The 22383-nt window shown below is 42.8% G+C and overlaps 4 protein-coding genes, 1 long non-coding RNA gene and 1 other non-coding gene across 10 annotated transcripts; 3 read left to right on the forward strand and 3 right to left on the reverse strand.

Annotated features, from left to right (window-relative positions):
- Positions 1-78: 78 nt before the first annotated feature.
- Positions 79-1323, reverse strand: LOC108008199 (uncharacterized). The gene is made up of 4 exons (XR_011603811.1): positions 1185-1323; positions 944-1120; positions 359-845; positions 79-298 (listed from the first exon to the last, which is right to left on the reverse strand). It is a non-coding gene; the product is annotated as an uncharacterized protein (transcript).
- Positions 1324-2748: 1425 nt separating this feature from the next.
- Positions 2749-10339, reverse strand: LOC108009253 (ubiquitin-conjugating enzyme E2 W). Of its 3 annotated transcripts, XM_036813766.3 has the most exons (6): positions 8790-8805; positions 5096-5323; positions 4376-4467; positions 4123-4225; positions 3825-4056; positions 2749-3755 (listed from the first exon to the last, which is right to left on the reverse strand). In XM_036813766.3, the coding sequence occupies exons 2-6, from the start codon at positions 5225-5227 to the stop codon at positions 3742-3744; spliced, it is 573 nt and encodes a 190-aa protein (XP_036669661.1). In that variant the 5' UTR covers positions 5228-5323; positions 8790-8805; the 3' UTR covers positions 2749-3741. The 3 variants fall into 3 exon arrangements, with proteins under 3 accessions (XP_036669661.1, XP_016928925.1, XP_070851175.1); XM_017073436.4 differs by lacking the exons at positions 5096-5323; positions 8790-8805 and adding an exon at positions 10077-10339; XM_070995074.1 differs by lacking the exon at positions 8790-8805 and having other exon boundaries at positions 5096-5511.
- Positions 6055-8697, forward strand: LOC136116530 (uncharacterized). The gene is made up of 2 exons (XR_010653493.2): positions 6055-8092; positions 8643-8697. It is a non-coding gene; the product is annotated as an uncharacterized lncRNA (long non-coding RNA).
- A 620-nt stretch (positions 10340-10959) lies between the features above and the next one.
- Positions 10960-12524, forward strand: Daao1 (D-amino acid oxidase 1). Its single transcript, XM_017073433.4, has 4 exons — positions 10960-11293; positions 11358-11481; positions 11566-11711; positions 11925-12524. The coding sequence occupies exons 1-4, from the start codon at positions 11106-11108 to the stop codon at positions 12472-12474; spliced, it is 1008 nt and encodes a 335-aa protein (XP_016928922.3). The 5' UTR covers positions 10960-11105; the 3' UTR covers positions 12475-12524.
- Positions 12525-13773: 1249 nt separating this feature from the next.
- On the forward strand, positions 13774-22140 carry Rab3 (RAS oncogene family member Rab3). 2 transcript variants are annotated; one of them, XM_017073434.4, is made up of 6 exons: positions 13774-14014; positions 14251-14459; positions 18062-18306; positions 19005-19123; positions 19194-19365; positions 19423-22140. In XM_017073434.4, the coding sequence occupies exons 3-6, from the start codon at positions 18082-18084 to the stop codon at positions 19567-19569; spliced, it is 663 nt and encodes a 220-aa protein (XP_016928923.1). In that variant the 5' UTR covers positions 13774-14014; positions 14251-14459; positions 18062-18081; the 3' UTR covers positions 19570-22140. The 2 variants fall into 2 exon arrangements, with proteins under 2 accessions (XP_016928923.1, XP_070851174.1); XM_070995073.1 differs by having other exon boundaries at positions 13774-14459.
- Positions 15689-17714, reverse strand: CAH13 (Carbonic anhydrase 13). 2 transcript variants are annotated; one of them, XM_070995072.1, is made up of 2 exons: positions 15923-17714; positions 15689-15858 (listed from the first exon to the last, which is right to left on the reverse strand). In XM_070995072.1, exons 1-2 carry the CDS (start codon positions 17483-17485, stop codon positions 15739-15741), a joined length of 1683 nt encoding a protein of 560 aa, XP_070851173.1. In that variant the 5' UTR covers positions 17486-17714; the 3' UTR covers positions 15689-15738. The 2 variants fall into 2 exon arrangements, with proteins under 2 accessions (XP_070851173.1, XP_016928920.3); XM_017073431.4 differs by having other exon boundaries at positions 15689-17714.
- Positions 22141-22383: the final 243 nt, after the last annotated feature.

A 22383-nucleotide genomic window follows, 5' to 3' on the forward strand; every position in this document is an offset into this window, starting at 1 on the left:
TTGGTTCCTTGACCTTCGGGGTACTGGAACTACTGTTTCCCCGGATTCTGCTTGAAAAAGGTAATGGTTACTAAAAGATCTGGCTCAGTCACATCAGTCTTACCTATCCTTGAGCAGTTGAATGGTGCTGCGTTTAAGAATTAGCAGCACAAAAACGAATATACCAAAAGCACATTGGAAATATTTCATTGCTGTAACAATCGAGTGCCATAAATCGTCATGGAAATCCAATAAATATAATAAATACAGTATCCAATGTACACCCATCATGGTAAAGAGCCGCAGAAACAGTAGGTAACTGAGTTGAAATGTGTAATAATAATTTTTGGTTACCCAACTCAAAAGTAAAACGGCTTACTTTTCGCTATTGAAATTAAAGCAGATTGTGGTCCCATCCCGCCGCTGAGTAATCTTCTTGAGTTTTCTCTTCACTTTCAGAATGTTTCTGGCCGTTAGGATAAACATGATAAATATGAAAATATTTAAGATTAATAAGGGCCCGTGGTAATAGATCCAGGCAGACCCTTTGAAAACTGAAAATGAAACGATGTAGTTAAATAAATACTGGATTAAAAACCCTAATCTAAACTTACTATCCACCGCGCATCTACTAAACCCAACTAAGGGCATCCAGCTCCAGTTATTCAGATCGTTTTCCCAAATTTGGTTGATCATAATGATGGCTCCAGTAGGGATAGCAGCTGTGCCCCACACAAAAGCACTGAAAACCAGGAACAGCTGACGAGACTCATCGCGGTTGACCGACGTTAAGGTTTTCCATAAATGATAGCTGATTACAGAGTTCCAGAGAATAAAGGCGAAGTCAAAGAAGTATGAGCAGTAACCTGTAGAAAAACGAGATAAATATTAATATTTCTTTACTTTTAATGACCATCTTCAGTAAAACTGTTACTCGAATCTATAAGCAGATCCAACCACTAACCTGCCAGAAGACAAACGTTGTTCATAAATCTAAATTCATCTATTAAAAATGACAATTCCATCATGAATAAGCTAAACATGCTACAGATAAGGCACTTTCCGAGGACATTCCGTAGCTTCTTCACAGAAATATAAACTGCGATAGTTAGGATATAGCACATCATAGAAATCCCAATGACTAAATTAATAGAATCAGGTAATAAAGGGTAATCCAAGATGTTAGTTTATAGGCATGGCCTTACTCCCAAGGACTCCTTGTAACGGTATCGCGGTTTTCTCGTGTAACACAACCCATAAGCCTGCTGAATAGCGTGATTTAAACTGATTGGGATGAAGGCAGTACTCCTCTTTCTCCAAGGTAATACTTTGGGAGTTGAGAATTAAGGTTCCGTTCTGAAAAAACCGAGTTAGACAGGAATGCAAATGGCAAATCAAAAAACACACCTCGTACAACGTGTACTGATCTCCCAACAGGTAGACCATCCTATCGTCTCCCCAGAGCTGTGTCCTCAACAGGGTTTGGTTGTTCAAGTATAGGACATCTATCCTATTGTCCTCGTTGTTCACATACAGATGGGGGTTTACCTGGAGAAGCTGATCATTGAAACCATCGCTACATCCGCCATTGGGCAACATATCCGTGCGAAAACAGCAAATCCGGATGCAAGTCCTCAGCTTGCAGACACATCCCCTCAAGTGTGAAGTAACTGTTAGTGTTTGCCCAAAAGGCACCATCTTAAAGTCATATTCCCCTATAAGGTTATCAGGGATAACGATTTCTTTGTACTGGTAGGAACCATTCTGCCTTTCCATGTGAGATAGGTCGACAGTGTCAAAGAAATCGCAATCTGGAATAACTGCACTGGATTTTGACAAACTTAAAATAACAAAAAATGTACAGAAGAGTTCGATCTTCATTTCGGAACTATGAACCGGTCCAGTGGATACTACATCTGCACTGACTTTTAGAGTACAAATTTCAATGCCCAACAGCTATTGTAGTTTCAGGAAACATAATCTCGAAAATCACAAGCCACTTACGGTTAAAAAAATTTGTTTTTACACTGTTAAAAAAATTAATTTACAAAGGAAACAAAAAAAAACGTTTTCGAATTTTTGGGTACTAACCATTATTTTTATAAATATATTTTTGGTAAATGAAAGACCAGACTATCTTACAGTTAAAAACGAAGTTCTATAGGCATGGAGAGAAAAGAATCGTTTTACCAATGAATAACGGACCTTTACAGGTTTTTTGTAATTACAATTTAGGGAATGTGATCCAAATTCCAAATAAATCCAAATCGCATGAAGGAATGAAAATGAAAACTTAAATCTTTTATGCAATCACCATTCTATTTTTTCCTAAAAAAAAATGCCATCCGTTATTGAAATTAAACTTTTCTAAGAAAAAGAAGAAATCCGACACTTCTCAAAACATAAAATATTTATTTTTTGAGTGTATGATACCACTCACATCCGCTATCGTTTAATATAGGGATAATGTTTTTGGCCGATATGCTTTTAAAACTGGATGACGAATCGCATCGAATATGTATTTTTCTTCGCATAGCAGGAAATAAGAAATTTCGGAATAAGAACGATTGTCGTTTATTAATAAAAGTTGAGATAAGAGAAAAATAAAGAACGGCTAAAATAACTATAAAAATATTTTAGATTTAACGATCCCTTGAGAAGTCTCTCACATTATACTGACTATTTTAGTGTTCAATAGAAATTTCGTTAGGATACATTTTTGTGAGCTAACTGATAGATAACAGAATCTTTGCCCCAGAAATAATATAGTTTTTTGATTACAGACTTGTTTTTATTTTAAATACTTTTTAACAGTAAATATTTATAGGCATTTATAGACATATGCTGGATAAACATACATTGGGTTTAATTGGACTCTTTATACAGTACACAGACTACAGTTAAATTGAATGTTAGTCGGACGAGCGGCTCGTCGCATCCTATGATCTACTTGCACAGTAAGAGGTAAATGTGTTCTGCGATCGTGCCACTGGCGAGATTTTGGCCACAGATGGACTATCCTAGCCAAGTACATGAACTGGTTAACTTAAAGACCTAGGCATGGGAAATGGGGGAAGATTACAGAGTGCTGGACTGGTGACAATGAGTGCGATTCGGGGTTATGGCTGCTAATACATTTGAAATGTTGTAAACTTAACTATGATCTCATGAGTTTCGCATCGCATCTAAGATGATAAAATATACACAATTAATATAAACTGGGGTGGAGGCAAATGTGGGTTGGATCACGCTCCTCGGGCCGGATGCCTCGAACGATGCTCGTGGAATGTGGAAGCAGCGGCTGGCGATAAGTGCCAGAACTATCAAACGTTCGATGGTTTGGGTTTGCATACGCCTAGTAGTTAGTTGGTAGCATAACATTTAATTTAGACATAAATTTTGGTCTTAACAATCTAATTAAAATGTTAACATTTAATAATAGTTTTGTCGCACACGCCTTTTGTTGATTATACATAGCTATAATTAGAACTGGTTGCATGCGCTATGATTGTTTGCCAAACACTACTGATAGTTCTCTCGTTGACTTGATGCTTTCGCATCCGAGTGCACTTGGGTTTTCTGGTCAGCAGATTCAGGTCTGCTCCACTCGCGAGCAGTGTTTGGTCGCCTTCCATAATTCCTGGATATCTGGGGCTCTCTACGCCGCACTACTTCTGTATTGCTATGGTCTTCTATCTTTTTTTTTTGGGTGGATGCGCAAAGCAAACATCAGCAGGCAGTAGTCATAAATTGCACTTCTAACTAAACAGAATCGTCTGCAATAAACAATTAGTTGAGTTATGAGTGTGTGTGGGCTATATAAGTGGAAAATCATGCATACGCACCGTGGTACCACCATTTAGTCTTTTTGGGATTCTTATTGCAGGTCTTCACGTAGAGCGTATTATCCGGCGGACGCTTCTTCTCTCGGCAGCTGCTCAACATGGAGGCTATGCTAAGGCACACGGATTGCACGGACAGCGCCGGCGACCAGTCCTCGGTCAGAATGGATAGGCAGATGTGTCCATTGCTGTAGACATGTGGATGCACGGGTATATTGCTGCCGATGAAGGTCACCTGGAAAATAAAAGGTACAAAATTAACATCACCTTCAACTTTCCTTTGTCTAAAATGAGTTATTACCTCTGGCGAATCGAAGGGATATTTATTATTAAATTTAAACAGCAGCTGGAAGTCCTCGCCCTCGTAAAGTGTGCCCTCGAAACCTTTAATGTTTATTTTCCATCTGTAAGCCAAAGAGAGTTTTAAGAGTCAACGCAAGTTGCTGAATTAAGCTTATTTTTTGCACATTTTGTTTCATGTGCTTGAACTAAACCAGTTTCAGTTTTCAGTTTACGCTGAACTTGGCCCACTCTGCTACGTAGTCTATACTTACTCGGATAAATTTTGCTGTACGCTTTCGGTGTCAACGGTAACGCCTGGCGGTGGCTCCTTGATCAGGGACATCAGCTCTTTGTGCAGGCGGCGCTGTGGGGCAAAAATAAAAATAAGACATATGAATTAGCTAATTACTTGAACAGTTCTTGCTCATATCTTATCACAATGCACACCTACGGCCAAGCCATTCTACTTAAGAGTTCTCAAGACTTATTTTTTCCGCCCCGCCTTATCTGTGCGCCATTTCTCCTTTTGGCTTACAAACGCCAATATACGCTATATGGCGAGTACAAAATACGCACCTATGACATATATATATATACAACGAAAGGCACGATAAGATAAAAATAAATGTCACTGAAATTTATAGAACCGTCAATTGTTTTTCCGTCTTTCGGTTCTCCCTTATCGAGTGATTGCCACTTGCAGGTCCATTTTCGAGACCATAAACAAGTGAGTATATAGCACCACCCTATCCGCTGCCCCCACAAATGAGAGCTGCTGCTAAATGGTTTGATCGATAAGGGAGGAAATTTGCAAAATCTGAGTACCCCCTTTTAGATGGCCGAGTGAAATCACACAATTTCCCAGAAGGCCCAAAATAATGCACAGCCATGACGCAATGACACACTATATTTATACATATATACACATTCGACCAGCCGTTCGAACGTGATATCTGGCCAAAGTTCAGGTTTTATCTCGCGGATATACTTGCCTCCCATCGCGAATTGTCCAACTGCAGTGGTTTGCCGCACTTCGAGACCGGCGGTGTTTTGGGTTCCTTGGGTTCGGTTATGATCTCCGATTTGGGTATTTTGTCTTTGGGTTTTTTGAATAACTTCAGCATTTTGCAGTCGTTATTGTCACAGTTTATTATTATTATTTATTATTTAGTAGTAGTTCTGACGACGTCAACAATGCTTCACAGATGTTTCTCGCAATGCTAGATTTTCAAGTAGTTTAAAGTAATTTTGTTTTGAGTTAGTTGTTTCTACACTTCAATATGCCAGTGCTTTTCCCAGGAGCCTAGAGGGGGGCAAGGGGCGTGGTAGACATTTTATTCGCGAACCGATTCTGGTCGACCAATTGCGGCAACGTTCGTGGGACGACTGCAGGAAAGCGCCGAGCCCGAGAAATTTGTGGGAGAGACTGCAGGGCGAGTCGAGTGACGAGACGACGTGCTTCGGTGTGCGTACTATCGCTATACTAACCAGCAGTCGTCGTCGCTTTCGGCACCTCACCAGCAATACTAGCAATACCAACCCACCCACCCAGCTCCCCGCTCTCACCCGATCTATATACATAGTGCACTATCAAAAATGAGAATTCGCAAGTGCAGCGAAACGGCCCAAACTAGTTTGTTAACCCGAACCAGTCACCCATACAGCTGGTTCGGGCTGGGATTGTCTCTCCCAGATCACGAGATGGTGCTGGTTCCCTAGGTCCCTCAGCCCCCCCGAAAAGGTATTGGCAGAAACCCTTATCGGAACACTGCACTGGCACGCAGCCATTACCTGATAAGCACTCGATTAGATTACGGCGATAGGCATGCCGATAAGCACTTCTATATATAAATACAGTGAGGGAAAAGCTTGGGGGATAATATTTGTGTTCTCGAGAAGCATCATATCAAAAAAAATATATGCTAAAATTGTATCCAACTTAAGGTTTTGTAGCTATAGCACTAACAAATTAATTAAGCAATTAAAAAAGTAAATCTTAGTTTACTTAAACAGACTTTGTATAGAACGTTTGAGTTATTGAGGTTCGACTCTATTCCAAAGTTATTCGGTTTTTTGATGTATCTACGCATTTTTCTAGAACCCAGCTTGTTTATAAAATGTATCATATTTAATCTTGTTTACAACAAACAAAACTTAAACTCATTCTGCTTATAGACTTAGTATAGAACGTTCGAGTTGTGGAGGCTCGACTATTTATATCTTTGTTATTAGAACTACGTATTTTTCCATAATCCAACTTGTTTTTAAAACTCTTTTTCGTTTTAAAAGTGGTTTACAACAATTTCCCTCAGTGCCAATACCCAAACAAAAGGGAAACAAGTGTTCAAGACGGCGTAATGCGTCAATGGGGCATGCATTTCAATTGATGGAACAATGGGATCTTCGGCGCTTTCAAGTGAAATGAAGACGGAGCCTCCGCTCGTGATTAAAAGCAATCAAGCAGCGCCCTAGAAGATGATCGATTATATAAGTCGCACACACTGGTTTACAGCGAAACTGGTTCTAAACGAAGCGACAGATCGCCAATCACTTAGCGAGGCCAATTAAGTTCCGCGGCCAGATAGTAAATGTGCCTGGACCCCAGAGGCCCCCAAATGCGAAATACTGAGGCACTGATGTAGGCCAGACCAATAAACACGCGCCTCGCTCTACGGGGGTAACTTGCGTTTATTTTAGACTCAATCAAATCTAGAGAGCCAAAACAAAAGCTGCTTGAATCACCCAGAAATAAATAAATAAAAATGCAATTGAATGCCAAAGTCTAGGAAAAGAACGCTGGCAGGGAAATTCTATAAGCACAACGAAACAACAGCAAAACAATGGTTTCGAAAAATTCTTCAGCAATAAAAGCCAAGCAGAGTGTAAACAAATAAACCAGCGACTGCCAGACTTTTGGGGGCGGCGGTGAAAAGGGGGCGGCATCTGTTTTTTATTTGTTTCCTATTTTCTGAGAATATTTTTCGGGTAAACACAATGGCTGAGGAATAAAGCGTGCCATAGCCGAAATCGTTGTGGCTGATAAACGTTTTGGCAGCTGATAAAACCGCAAATATCTTGGAGGCTAGCCAGAGGGTGAAGGACGATTAGCATGGACATAAAGATATGAGATGTGTGGGTGGTGCTGCGAGATGGGGAAATTTTATGAAACGGGGGCGGCGGCGGGCATGAATCACGCCCAACGCAAAATGTTTTGGAAATCGGAACCTTGGGCTGTGAATCATACGCCAGGCCAAAATAAACAAAGCCAAGCCAAATTATGCAACTGGGAGGCCCAGAGGCCCGTCCCCGGTCCCCAAAAAGCCATATAAAGCGATTTCCTGAACCGGAGAAATGCTAAGCGCATTACGGCAATGGTGAAAGCGGAAGAACCCGGGGTTGGGGCTGATTATACAGTCGCTGCAACCTTAAACTTGCCAACTGAGCCACCTGCCCTTCGCCGACGGTCGATAAATCATTTAGTACGTCATCATCGCACACTCGTGACGTCAGAGTTGGAGCCGTGGGGCGTTATAAATACACGAAAACCTGATGCGCCAGTTTTGGCTTTATCATCATCACAAGCCAAAAGAGAGCGACAATCGACATGTGTCACGTTCGCGGCGGATGAGCAACAAGTTCCAGACCGCTTCTAGAGCATCTCCTTCGGATTCCACCGATTGCCGCTGATATAGAATCACATAGCTATATTGAAATCTGGGAAACGTATGCCATCAAAACGAGGACGTGTTATTGTTGCAGACACGTGAAAGGCGTGTGCAATTACAATATGCCAAGACATGTTGCTGTGAGGAAGAGACAACGGCAATATCAGTAATTAAATAAAATTAAATGAAATGTATCACAATTTGCAAGTGATTCAATCACAACGGTGTCTCTACTCTATGAGTAAATCGTTCTACATTGAAAGGCGATTGGAAAACTGATGAGAAAAGCGTAAAATTGCTCTTAACCCCAATTAAATTGCGCAGGTAAACTTCTATGCGATTAAATCTTGCCGATCAGCGATCACGTTTCGCAGGTCAGCGACTTTAAGAATCCGCCCATTTCGAAAAACCTTATCAGGGGAATAATTCTCAGAGATGTGTTGCTTTCGGTACTGCCCTTTAAACTCCCCCATTAATTATTGCCTCGCGGGAGTGCTTATAAGGCAAATCACTTCCTTATGGCGATGCTTTGTTATGTCTGATATTCTTTGTGATCGAATGGCGAAATGAGCCCATGCATATTTCATGATGCCAGATCAATTCGGAGGCCTGGTACATCTTGATTTTCATATACAGTAGGGCTTTTATAACGTTTATAACAAGCATTCTTTGATAGTTCTTAAGGTAAAATCGATGTTTTAAACTGAAAAAGTTCTGGGAATGTATTTAACACATTCAGATACAAATCAACTACCCAAAAATTTCTCAAATGTGATACATATTTCGTGTTACTGAGCCTCTACTGTAGGTTCCTGTCAAAACATTTTAAACTGGTTCTGTGGAATGGTGGCTACAGCTCGCTGTTTATTTATAGAGTCCTAATGGCTAACTAGCCGCTGGGAGCGCCGGCCAATTAAAATGTTGAGCGCGTGCCAAAAATTTCGCAAACGAGGGGACGGCAACGAGGATCCATGGGAAAAGCTGTTGGCCACCACTGATCAATTGTTTGCTAATGTCGAACCTGCACAATTTGTATCTGATTTCGAGTATTTTGCTTTTCGGCTTTTGGATTTCGCGTCACGGAGAATCTGGCAGAGCGGCGCGTGCGAATTCGCGTGGCATCGAGAACTGAATGCGAGCGTTGTCACTGCCGATGAGCTTCTATTTTCGGCGGACGGGCGAGCGATCCGAGTGAGCCACATATATAGGAGATATAGCTTGGGAGCAGTGATGAGAAAGATGCTAAAAAAAACCCACATACCCAGAACCTATCTTGGTAAAAAGTTTTCGGGGCATGGTACAAAATAAAAATAATTGAAAAAGTATATTGTATTGTATTCTATTGTATATATAAGATATAAAACTTAGGAACAAAGATGCAATGCGGTGACATAAGGAAATATACATACATGGGTTATGTAAAATGTATCATGACAAATGAAAATAACCACTTAATTTTAAAAACTTTCCAAAGCTAAATTCCCAGCAGATTAAAAAAATATTATATTTAAGGTCTGATTAAGCATTAAGCAAGAGAGTAACGACAAACAGTTGAATATCCTATATCTGGTTTAAATTAACAAAGTGATCAAGAATTATCTAGGCTTCAAATTTTTTACCAGAATAAAAAGTTTAATCGTAAGTGGTACTTTCTTAAGTACAATCCAAAATAAACTTTAGCTAATACCCTCATATCTTTAACTAAGAGACCTTTATAAGATGAACACAATATAATGAATCGAATTTTATTAGCGGAAAAGTAGTATGACACTCCCTATCTCAGGTTAAGAGCACCCCGGACAGCTATGAGCTGGCTAGGATCGAAGGTTTTAGCCACAATGCAAGTGCATTGTTTACGTGGCATAAACAAACAGTCGGCTAAAGGGAAAGTGCATCGGATGCCGTGTAAACATTTGGCCAGTGGGTGGCAGATGGCATTGGTGGTTGGCGGATTGTGGGTGGTGCAAACAGCGGGTCGATTACCGGGTTCGCAATTAGCGGCCGGGGTCAGACGACCTCGAGCTGCAGAGACCCCTCAGTTATATAATAACAAATGCGGGGCTCAAGAAGGAAGCTTGGAAGCTGGGAAGATAGCTCATATCATCGCTGAGTGCTGCGTCACTTTTTGTAGCTCCGAATCGCTGGAACGATAAGATGACGTTGAACCTTCTCGAGGGGAATGGTAGCTCGAAAAGCGATTGCTGCTGGGGAAACCTTCTGCTTCTGGGATCGTAAATATTTGACCAGCTGCATGGTAAAACCCCCTTGGAAATGGAAATCGAAATCTCAAGACCCCCAGAGAACTCACCTCGCTGGGCGACATCGACGACATACTACTGCGACTTGTCCTGGGCAAATCCGTCTTGATATTCCTGCCGCTACCTGCTCCAAGTCCAAATCTTGGCACCTCCGCTCGCTGGCTATCGCTACCGTGTCCTGCGTGTCCGAAATTGTGGGTACTGTCTGTTTTTGTGTGGTTTTACCAGCAAATGTTGTTAGAAAAATAAATATCTGAGCGGACAGTGTGACCCTCCGGGTAGTGTTGCAAAACGTCCGCGCATCGCACGTACTAACTGTGTACGAATCTGAAAAATACCGCACACAGCTGTTTTGTGGCGTTGGTATTTCTTGTGGAACTTATCTGAGCGCGCCGGCAGACAAAGAATTTGATTTTTACGAAATATATAATAATTTTAAGTATATTACTGCGCTGTGCCGTTTGACAAGCTATTCTGATGGCATTTGGTGAACATTGCTGTGAAATTCCCGAAAAATGGGACTTGTGGGTGGTGTTTAAACAGCTGATTCAACTGAGAAGTTTCGATGTACAGTGGTTACCCGTTTAACGGAATTTTTAAAATGCAAAAAATAAACTTTTCTTGGAAACAAAAATCTTAAAACTGTGTTATGTTTAGATAAAGAGTTTTTAAAGGTTTGATTTTCACATTAATTAATTGATATGTAAACATCATTAAGGTGCAGTGTTCTTAAAAAATAGTTTTTTGTAAATACATACATAACAACAATAGTACTTTTACTGATTTCACTTTCTGTTTGTAGATTAACGTCCACACTGTTGGAAGTTCACACTAATCATTGAACACTGTACTCAACCATAATAAAAACAATGGAATCGAGCGATTATTGCACCTTCGATAAGGAGTACTAAAGTTTATCATTGCTGGAGGCGCGATGGAGAGCGGATTTGATAGGGGGCTGATAAGGTGCAGGCTACTATCTCCACAAGTACCTTTAAAAACACGCGCTGCAGGTCGCCGCTCTCAGTACCAAACAGCCTTCCATCGGAATTGGTCAATCAGCGCAAAGTGGATCCAAAATGCATTTCGGAGTCTTGGGTAGCGGTATTATCGGTCTCACGACCGCTCTGGAACTCCAGAAGGAGTTTCCCACTGCTAGGATCTCTGTGATTGCGGATAGTTTCAACGAGGATACGGTTAGCTATGTGGCGGCTGGGATTTTCCGGCCGGGAACCAGCTTCATGGGCCCCACCCAGGAAATTACGCAGTGAGCATCTAATACAGATTAACCTCCAGTTATACAGTGATCAGCGGGTTTCTTTTCTTCCCAGACAATGGATGACGGATGCCTTTAACTACTGGGATGAACTGCGTCGCTCCAAGGAGGCTCCTCTGGCGGGCGTGTGCCAGTTGTCCGGCTACATTTACTCCCGCACCTCGCCCAACATTGTACGGGTATGTGCGTTGCCGGGCAGGCCTCTATCTGCGATTCTTATCTCGTCAAGCTTAATTCGATTAACTTTCTGTTTGTTGCCTTAGAACCACTTTATTGAGAAGCTATTGCCCGTTTACCGGAGGGCCACGGAGGAGGAACTAAAGCTGTGCCACGGCGGCTGGAAGTACGGATCCTTCTTTACCACCTGCCTCACGGAGAGTCGTCTCTTCCTGCCATATGCCACCAAAAAGTGAGTGGGTCTGATATGTCTGAAGGTTTTATTCGATTCGGATTTATATATCGTCTTGAGACAGACAATCCTGGTATAATACTGTGATAATGACAATGATGATGATATCTTTAAGATAAGAACCTAGTAAGACTATCAAAACCCTATCGAACAAAACCTTCAGAACCAGAATTCCTAACCCCTATATCGTAACTATACACCAAATTCCCGTAGATTCCTGCAGAACGGAGGTGAAGTGGTGCGTCAGCATGTAAAGAACTTCTTCGAGTTGCCCCAGAACTTCGACGTCTTGCTCAATTGCACAGGAATGGGAGCCAAGGAGCTGTGCGGCGACCAGCACCTGGTCCCAATCCGTGGACAGGTGCTCAAGGTGCGCGCTCCCTGGGTGAAGACAGCTTTCTACGGCGACTACGACACCTACGTCCTGCCCGGATTCGAAACGGTGACTTTGGGAGGATGTCGCCAGTTCGACAGCTACAACACGGAGTGGTGCAAGTACGACAGCATGGCCATCCGGGAGCGGTGCTACGACCTGCTGCCCAGTCTCCGGAAGGCGGAGATCGTCCGGGAATGTGTGGGTCTGCGTCCGCACCGCTCGTTGGTTCGGGTGGAGCCGGAGCTGATCTCGAATTCGGAGGGCAGGCGGCTTAAGATCGTCCACAACTATGGACACGGCGGCTATGGCGTGACTACAGCTCCAGGAACGGCCAAGTACGCCGTGGGATTGGTGCGCGATCTCCTGGCCGGAAACAGCAAACTGTAGGTGGTAAACTCGTTGTTAATTGTTGGTCATTAAACTTGTTATACTCTGAATCTTTGAACCCTGATTTCTTTTGGTTATTTACTGGTCCATAAACTGATACCAGGCCTCAAGGTTTCGACTAGCGTTTAATCACAATGTTTAAAAATGGCTTTCTGATTAAAGTAAATATTTAAAACATGTTCTTATAAGTAAAAACAATTTACCATTTATAAAACCATTTCTTTTATTTGCTGACCATTTTATGGTGGCATTTATCTTTCTAATATATACAATTTTAGCCAAGGGTCCTTAATATAGTATTTGTCCCTGATGATGGCGACACCGATTCACTTTTCTTGGCCCCTATCCTAACGCGTCTCCGAATCTTCTTTCATCTTCTTGGGTGCTTTATATTGCTAAGTCTTCGATGGCTGGAGACGATGCAAGATCTATTGCATAAGCAGCAGCAACAATGGCCACAAAAACAAAGGCGAGTTCAAATTGGGATAGCATCTTTGGGTCTGTCTATCACTCACTGTACTGAAGTAATGTTCAGACTTTTGGCTTTATTTATAGGTAAAGTCTACATGCCGAATCTGAACTGCTTTTAATCAGTTTTGTTGGCAAGGCTGGAAATAGCTTTGGAATGTTTCTTTGTACTCTTTATTTAGCAATGAGGTTCTTTTCTGGCTCGTGTTAGTCTATTTGTAGAGTGTGTTCAAACACAGGTAGAAGACAATAGGCCTAGTTTAAACAGTTGTGACGTCATATTATTTTTTTAAGAACTAGCAACAGTATTGAAATAAACCAAAAACAAAAGATTAAGTAATTATGAGAGTACACCGCTTTAAAAGACCATTATGTTTCATTGTGAGTAGAAGGATTTTAAATTATTTAGTAAAATGTGCAATTAGTCAAAAAATTAAATTATATAATCTTAATATTACAACTTTTCAAGTTATTGAGAGTGCCGATCTCAAAAACTCTGTTTCGAGACACAAATTAAAAGTGCACGGAATGCAAAATTTGCATTTTTAATCTACCAACTCGGGACGGTAAGATATAACAAATTTTAATAAAGAAATATATATATGTGCAAAGGTCGAAAAAAGAAGTAAGTTATAAGTAATGAATAAAGGGTCAGAGATCCTTAGTGAAATTTAGTTTTAGCGCCCAGATAGTATTTAAAAAGGAAAACGACGTGCCAGTGCTGCAAAGTGCTGCCGAAAATGGAGTGCGCATGTCTGGCGCATGAATGGAAAGCTCCTCCGAATTCGCCGCGAAAGCTACGCCCACGCACGCAGACCCATCGATTTTCAGCAGCAGGAAAAGCAGCAGCAGCAGCAGGGAAATTGTGTGGGCAGCAGCCAGTCGTTCAGCCAACCAGTCATCCAGTCAGCCAGCCAGTTGGTCAGTCAGCCAGATTGAAACAGTTGCCACAGTTGAATTATGAAAACGTATACAAAACTGGCCCGTTTTCGCCGCAACAGCAGTCAATTCGCCGCCTGAGAGCGAAGGAAAAATTGTGTGTCCTTTGGTGTCGACGTGTCGCAGCGAAAAGGTAAAATTACCGTTGGTGCGTTGCATACATCACTTGCTGAATAATTGAGCCAGTGCAGCCAGAGGAATCCTGAATCCTGGCAAGACGAGTGGACGAGTGGGTCGCGGGCGTGTGAATAATTGATTGGGTAACCGTAAACAAATCGAATCGAAGCGTATCGAATCCATCGACACGGAATCGCGGCGTATGTGAGTCCAGTGCCAAGGCTGAGTCGAGTCCTTTTCCTTCTCCCCCAGCGAAAGGAGCTGCCGTTATCGATTTGTGTGTATGTGCGAGCAACAACACAGCGGACCCCTCACCCACACACACACAGCACATCGCCAGCAGAAGGATATTCTTGTGGCAGCAGGATCTGAAACAGCAACTAAAACAGCAGCAACTGCAACATCCGCAGCAGCAACATCTGCAGCAGCAACAACAGCAACCGCAGCAACCTCAAGACAGAGTGAGTGCATTTGACAGATTAAGTATACGACACGGGTGACTAAAGGTGGGGATTAGGGGGCTACTCCAGGTTTTAATCACAGAATATTACTTATAAAGCTGTTTATATTAAAATGGAACAACTTATATACTACGTTTTAGTTTGGTATTCTGAAAAAAGTATCCCATTTTGTTAGGAACTCCATGTTATAATGTGTAACCCTTGGTTAACAATGCGAAATACTTTATCAACATGCGGAATACGGGTTATTATCTTGTTTACAATAGATACATATGGTATATTTCTGTTATATTAATGAAGGGTATTTCTATTTGCTTAAGACCTCTAAATGGTTTAGTTAAGTCCTAACTAAATATATACCATTTTACGGGAAATGGCACAATATATACATATGTAGAATATATAACAAAGGAATACCTGATATCAACTTAGCACATAATAGTATCGAGAGCCATTAGAGCCGGGATTGAGCTTAGGCTCTGAACCAATATTGGGTTTCTTATCAATAATGGAAACAGCCCGCAGCTGCTGTCCGCTCAACAGCTGCCTAATCATTGGAAATTTGAAACATGAAAGAGCAGTAAAGGGGGCGGGGAAATTGGGGGGCTGGCAGCCACCCCCACGCAGAGGGAAAAACAACAGAAAAAATCGATAATTACACGCAGCAGAGCAGATAAAAACATTTCCACACACCGCCTCTGATAAGAGTCGTCTGCCGTTCGGAGAAGCCCCCCTTTTCGACTGGGTTTCAGGGCCCCTCCAGGATATTTCTGGGTCTGAAGAGGCTTGACAGGAGCGAAGCCTGTCCTTTTGCCAGCAAAATCCTTGACGATGACGCGCGCACTCGGTCCTTTTCCACCAAGTCGTTCATCAGCAATCTGACAGCATTTTGCCGCTGCGCAACTTTTGATTCTGGGAGGGATGTGGGGGTATGAACTAGGGAAATAAGGATGAGCGGAAACGGAAGCAGGAGCCATGGTTATATACACAAATTATCGACACAATGTCGCTGCCTTGCATATGGAAAACAAGCCAACCAGCCAACCAGCCAACCAACCAACCATCCCGAAAGGCAAACTGTAAGCCGAGACTGTTGTCACTTGGCCAAGCCAAGGCTGAAAGTTTTCAAGGCCGTCCGGCATTTTCCCTTTGAGTTTTCCCAGTGACGTGACAGGGATAATCAAGTGGGTTTCCCTTCCTTGGGTTAAAAGTCAAGGGAACTCGGGGGCTATGCTTCAGAAAATATAAACGCAACTTGTTTAATCCACGCGCACGCGATTCAATTGGTTCCGGGCACACAGAGAGCAGCACTTGGCCCCCAGTTGGCCTTGACCGGTGCGCCATGTCCTCCATCCTTGCCCACCAGCTCAGCGTGCAGCTTGGACCACAAATGGAGTGTCTATGGGATGACAGAAATGGTTGGTAATGTGGGTGTAATCCTAGTCAACCAGCTCCATGCGTACCCCAATGTTGACGCCATCGCCCACGCCGCACATGGCATCCGCCTTGCAGCCATTCTGGGTACCCATTCCCATTCCCATGCCCATTCCCATTCCAGCTCCGCTGTTATCCCGCATCATCAGCTCCTCAGGGATGTCCAGCTGAAGGCCACACTTGGTCTTCGACTCGTTGCCACTGCTAAAGATCACCATGCCGGGATTTCGAAGGGAACTCTGGCTAGAATTGGGTGTGGGCATCTGGGGAGGCTGCTCCAGCTCCCGGGGTGAATCCTTGCGCATCATCGTGGTCATGCAGATGCTGGTGTTGCTGCTGCTGGTGATTATGGTGGTGGTATCAATGGTCTCCACCAGCTGACCCTCATCCTCGGAGGCAGCGAGGGCGGCCGCCTCTCGCTCACGCTCCATCCTCTGCCTTTCAAGCTCCCTCTCCCGCTCCAGCTCCCTCTCCATTTGCTGCACCTGCTCCTGCTCCAGGCGCTCCTCCTGGTGCTCCTCCTGCGCCTGCTGCTGGCACAGCTCCACATGCATCCTGGCCAGCTGGGCGGCGTCATAGGGACAGAAGCAGTTCAAGCTCACCACACGGTTGCCCATGGCCTGTACTGGTCGGCAGTTACGGGTTATGGGGGAGATGCCATCCGGACCGAGGAGCAAACGGAAGTGACGCAGCTGGAAGTCGCTGATGGCCAGGGATTCGGGAAAGATGAACCACTCGGTGCCCTGGTAGCAGGGCGGATGGGTCAGGGATCCGCCGTAGGAGTAGAATCCCGTGCGAAATGCATACGTCAAGTAGGATAGGGGAAAAGGTGGGATCTGCACCCGCTTTCCCGGCTGCTGCACCAATCGCAAGTTCTGCACCAGGGGATCCAGGAACGGATTGTGGGCGGAGAGCTCGAAGACATAGCCGATCATCAGGAGGTCGTAGCTGCTGGTGCAGCTCCTGGGTGTCCCTGAACCCGCGCGGTGCATCACCTGCATCTCCAGGGGAAACTTGCGGTGATTGATGGTGTGCTCGGATCCCTCGCTGTTGCACCATCCCCAGTGGAATCGCAGCTCCAAAAAGGTGTAGCTGGCCAGAAGATCTGCCCCACTGATGGTGGGTGCATTGCCATGAAACTGGGCCCGAAGGATCAGCGTGTGACCCGTGTTCTCCAGCTGAATGCTGGCCGGTAAATCATCATAGTGGTTCCAGTTAAGCAACTCCCGAATGGCCAAGCGCTGGATGTGGCTCTCATCAATGTTAACTGGACTCTGGAAGCAGGTCACCTCCTCCTTGGCCAGCCAAGTGTGTGGACCATGGTCCATATCATAGCCATATCCTGAAGGTGGACAGCTGGAGCAGGGGCTATAGATGCTCCCTAATCGCAGGGGCAGCCTAGTCCAAAGGAGCACCCGCTGATAGGCCTCCTTAAGTGACTCCTGATCCGCATGATAGGCGAATCCTGCCAGCAAGCAGAGTCCAGTGGTGATCAATGGATGCTGAACTATCTGCACCAGGACCTGTCCGATTATCAGGCAAATCAACTGCGCCATCAGACCCAAGACAGTTCCCAACGAGGTGTCGAACATTTTGTGGCCAACAGATTCGGACTTACATGGGGTTTATCAAATGCGGGGTAAAAGGAATCCGCAAGTGCAGAAACGTGGTAATAGAAAACAACTTGAAAACACAACTTTCAGCTCCTTTAGATTTCCAAGTAATTTATCCGTTGCTCTCTGAGTCGTAGGTCTATGACTGTTCCTTATGAGAATGTGTTTATGTGAATGAGTCCCGATACGAACTACTGTCTTATAAACAAGGTGACGGAGAATTCTGGGGTGCTATTTGGATCAGTTCTATAAATCCATCCTTTTCCTAGCCGTATTGGAAAGGTTAGTTTATCCTTTCTGATATTTAGTATAACATCTTTTTGTGTGGTACCAAAATTGTTATAGGAGTGCGCTGTTTAATATTTTAATTTATGTTAATCTAAGACTCTTATAACTGTTATAATAAAAATGATATGAAATTATATGATATGATAGTATAATCCATAGAGAGTTCATTAAATTAACTTTAGAACCCATTTAGTTTCACTGATTTAGAAACTATCTGTAATCCCGATCGAATCTAATATAACACACAACTGGTTATTCTCCTTGCAGCACCGCTCTAAACAGACATAATGGCGAGTGGTGGGGACCCCAAGTGGCAGAAGGATGCCGCCGACCAGAACTTCGACTACATGTTCAAGCTGCTCATCATCGGCAACTCCAGCGTGGGCAAGACCAGCTTCCTCTTCCGGTACGCCGACGATAGCTTCACATCCGCCTTCGTCTCCACGGTGGGCATTGACTTCAAGGTGAAGACCGTCTTTCGGCACGACAAGCGCGTTAAGCTCCAGATCTGGGTGAGTTCAAACAATATAATATATTATCGGTCTTACATTCTGGTCGTACAATGTGCTGCCAACTTTTATGGGTTAAACTTTGGGATGTGCAGAACTTGTTTGACCTCGATTAGTTTTGTGGGGGGGAATGATTCATCCGGCGAAGAGCATTAAACCGGAAAGCTGAGACATTGATTTATTGATTGGGCATCCCACGGCTGAAGGCGCAGGTGAGCGTCCTCTCGAGAGTCCTTGATGTGCGATACCAGTCTTGTTTTCAGTCATCAATTAAGAGAGCATAATCAATTAAGAGAATTCTGTGGGGATTGTTCGTACAGTTTATTGTTTAAGTTGGTAAATTGTGTGGGGGTTTAATTCACTAAGATCTAATTAATTTGTGATAACGACCTAGAAGATTGAGTTGGGTAAAACACATTGCTAGAAAATTAATAGGGTGCGGAAATCAAGCTTAAATTAATGATCTATCGGTTAGTATTTTATTAGTCACAAAACCCTTTAATGGAAAGGTATTTATAAAACTATTACGTATATTTCCAAACTATTGAAAAATAAATTCATCATAGTTAGGTTTTTTAGATATCTTTTTAACGGACTTTTAAAAACGCTTTTATAAACGTTTCGGGGATATAAGATTCGATTTGAAATATATGTATCTTAGGGGTATTTTATAAACTCTTTTAACTCATTTTCTGTTTTAGGACACGGCTGGCCAAGAGCGGTACCGTACCATCACCACAGCCTACTACCGTGGAGCGATGGGCTTCATCCTGATGTACGACGTTACCAACGAGGACAGTTTCAACTCGGTGCAGGATTGGTAAGAGTTTACATATGCCGTAAGCAGGAATTCCTCTTTATAACACTCTCTTCTCTCTACTAAACCAAAGGGTAACACAGATCAAGACCTATTCGTGGGATAATGCCCAGGTGATCCTGGTGGGCAACAAGTGTGACATGGAGGACCAGCGGGTGATCAGCTTCGAACGTGGTCGCCAGTTGGCCGACCAGTTGGGTGTGGAGTTCTTCGAGACGTCCGCCAAGGAGAACGTGAACGTCAAGGTGAGTACGATAGTTTTAAGGTACATCTGATTACTGGATAAATGTTCCCACTTTCAGGCTGTTTTCGAGCGCTTGGTGGACATCATCTGCGACAAGATGTCCGAGAGCCTGGACGCGGATCCGACGTTAGTGGGTGGTGGCCAGAAGGGTCAGCGGCTGACGGATCAGCCGCAGGGCACGCCCAATGCCAACTGCAACTGTTAGAGTTCCGATTGGGGATACCGATTGGAGGACAGGATGGGAGAGCAGCACCACAGAGAAACCACATCCGTAACAACCATAGACAACAGAATTTGAAAACTAGCTAATTAGTCAGCATTGAACCGGGGATTGCAACTAATCCTTCAGTAAGCCGACGACGACGGTTCGGATACCGATGAGGAGATAATGATGATGATATGGGCATGCACCCCCCCCCTTTCGGGGGCTTTGTTTGTATCGATATGTGTATGTATATCCTTTGCGTTCGCTCGCCTCAGTGTAAATGTCAAATGTTATTTAATCCGATGTTTGAATTGTAATTTGTAACTTGTAATTTGTAATTGGTAATTTGTAACCTGTAATTTAATTGGCTGGCCGTGGCGTGGCAAAAGCATTTGTTGAGTGTGTGAATATTGAGTTGAATGTCCATTCAAGTTGATAGATCAAGGTCGAGAAATTGAAAAAGAGCAAAGAATTTAACGAAAGTCCGATTTGACGGTGATTCGGCACTAATTAAGCGTGCACCCCGAGTGCTGATGAAAGTCATTCGATTTGATTTGACCCCCCCAGGGTAGGAGGCAGGGGGTCAAGAGGTCAGGAGGTCAGTCAGCACCAGTATTTCGAACCGTTCTCCACATCCACATGTAAATACGCTGGCTAAACTGTACAGTTTGAGATGCTTGACGAAACGCACAAAGCTAGCGAATCGGTGAAATCGAACAGACAACTAACTATATAGTACACCTAACCCCCCACACACCCATGTATATGTATGGATACACAACAGAACACAACACAACACTAAGACACAAGCAAAGAGCACTGAAAACACAAAAACACACCGGAAACGGATATAGTTATACCCACAAAATCCCTGGCTTGGAGCATTCTAGCAAACACAAATAAACCGGCTGAGTGGTAAGCCGTTATTATTAAATATTATGATTATTATTATTATGTACGTATGTATTTATGTAGTGAAATGGAAAATTTTAATGTGTTGCAAATGATAAAAGAAATATATACATCAAATATACATGTATCGCATAGAGAGTACTAACCCAGACCCAGAGTTGCATAGGTAATCGCAGTTTTCTGTTTCCCGGAAACCCCATAACGAACACCTTCCAAGGGCCAGAGTGACAATAACCCGCAGGAGATCAGATCCAGATACCCCCTAACCCCGTATCCCTCGAGGTCAGGCCACCCAGCTTGATTTTCACCGCCCACTTTTTAATTTCCCCTCCCCACGAGACTGTTGCGAACTGAATCCGGATTGCGAGTTACTTGAACCCACCGAGCCAGCTGAGAGATCGGTGCATTTAATTTGCCAGACCCTCCCGAACACCCCCTTTTATAAGCACACACCACCACCACCCACTTTTCTACCTGTATACCATTCCATATGGTATATGAGTACTATACAAGGCTTTCCTTTGTTAACGCTTGAAAGACACAAAAAAAAAAACACCACAACAAACCGCTGCCGTGACTAAATTTGAACGAAAATTAGAAGCGGGTACAAGGACTTTGACTTTGGGGTCTGAAACTGCTGAATCTGAATATGTAACTGAATATATATTATATTATATGTATTTGCCAATGCTCGTTAATGTTAAATATGTGTACAAGCAGAGTTTCACTTGAATTACGGTTAAATTAAAGGCATATCGCTGTATTATAAATACCCAAAAACGAAGACAAAACGAAAAGGAAACCCAAAACCCGCACCCAGGAAAATGCCAGGAAAATTCACACGAAAAGCACAACGAGTTGCCAAGTGCCAGAGAGGAAAAGTGGGGAAGGAAACTGGGATTTGGGACTCGCGATATGGTATTTGCTATTTGAGATTCGGGAAAGTTAGGGGAGATAATGATTCTATACGAAAATGCCTTAAGCCAGCGACGCAGGTCGCTGATTGGTCTTTTTGGCATTCGAACTGTTTTGTAAAATAATTAATCATACAACTTGCATAACCACTCCTTCAAGTATTTGTCTTTATATTCTCGTGTGGATTCGCTTTTAGTCAAGCCCCAATTAAATAATCCAATCCTAAACTAAAACTATAAATATGATAAAGAGAAAAAACCAAAACTAGACCGGAGTAAAATCAAAGCAAATAAAAGAAATGTAAACGAGTAACAATTGTTGATGAATTCGTGCATAGGCATAACGCAAATAACATTTTTGCGCTACATTGTTGTCATTTAAACCAATACTTAGCATATTGATTATTGCATTGTGTACTCAGCTAAACCAAATATTTGTAAACCCTATGAAAACAATTCCAATTCCAAACACAATGGGCATTATTTGTATTCCATTTGAATTGCAACCAGAGAAATCCAACTAGGCAATGTGTACCAGAACGTCGAAAATAAAATAATTCAATATATATTATTCAATGATGGTTTTTAAACACTAACACACATCTGCATATACCCGTATACTTATGAGGATAATAACATAGATATACAGATACACACATATATACATAATATACACATAATGGTATTGAAATTATTGTATTCCCATAATAAAATATATGCAAAAGGTGTATGGTAAAACAAAGAATGCATTTTTGTGGCTTTCTGCGGGGGAAAATAATGGTATAAATTCTGTTCAAAACAATCTATAAACAAGGGGTTACATTGAAAATTAAGAGAGAGATCTTTATAAAACTATGGATTTATTTAAAAGCTGGAACTCACTTTGTTTGAATTTATAAAGGTCTTAACATGTAAAGTTATGAGAAGAAGTCTTATAAGCTATTCAATTTTTTACTTACTTTCATATATCACCAGCTGAAAGACCTTA

The sequence above is a fragment of the Drosophila suzukii genome, chromosome 2R (assembly GCF_043229965.1).
Source record: "Drosophila suzukii chromosome 2R, CBGP_Dsuzu_IsoJpt1.0, whole genome shotgun sequence".
Taxonomy (NCBI): Eukaryota; Metazoa; Arthropoda; class Insecta; order Diptera; family Drosophilidae; genus Drosophila; species Drosophila suzukii.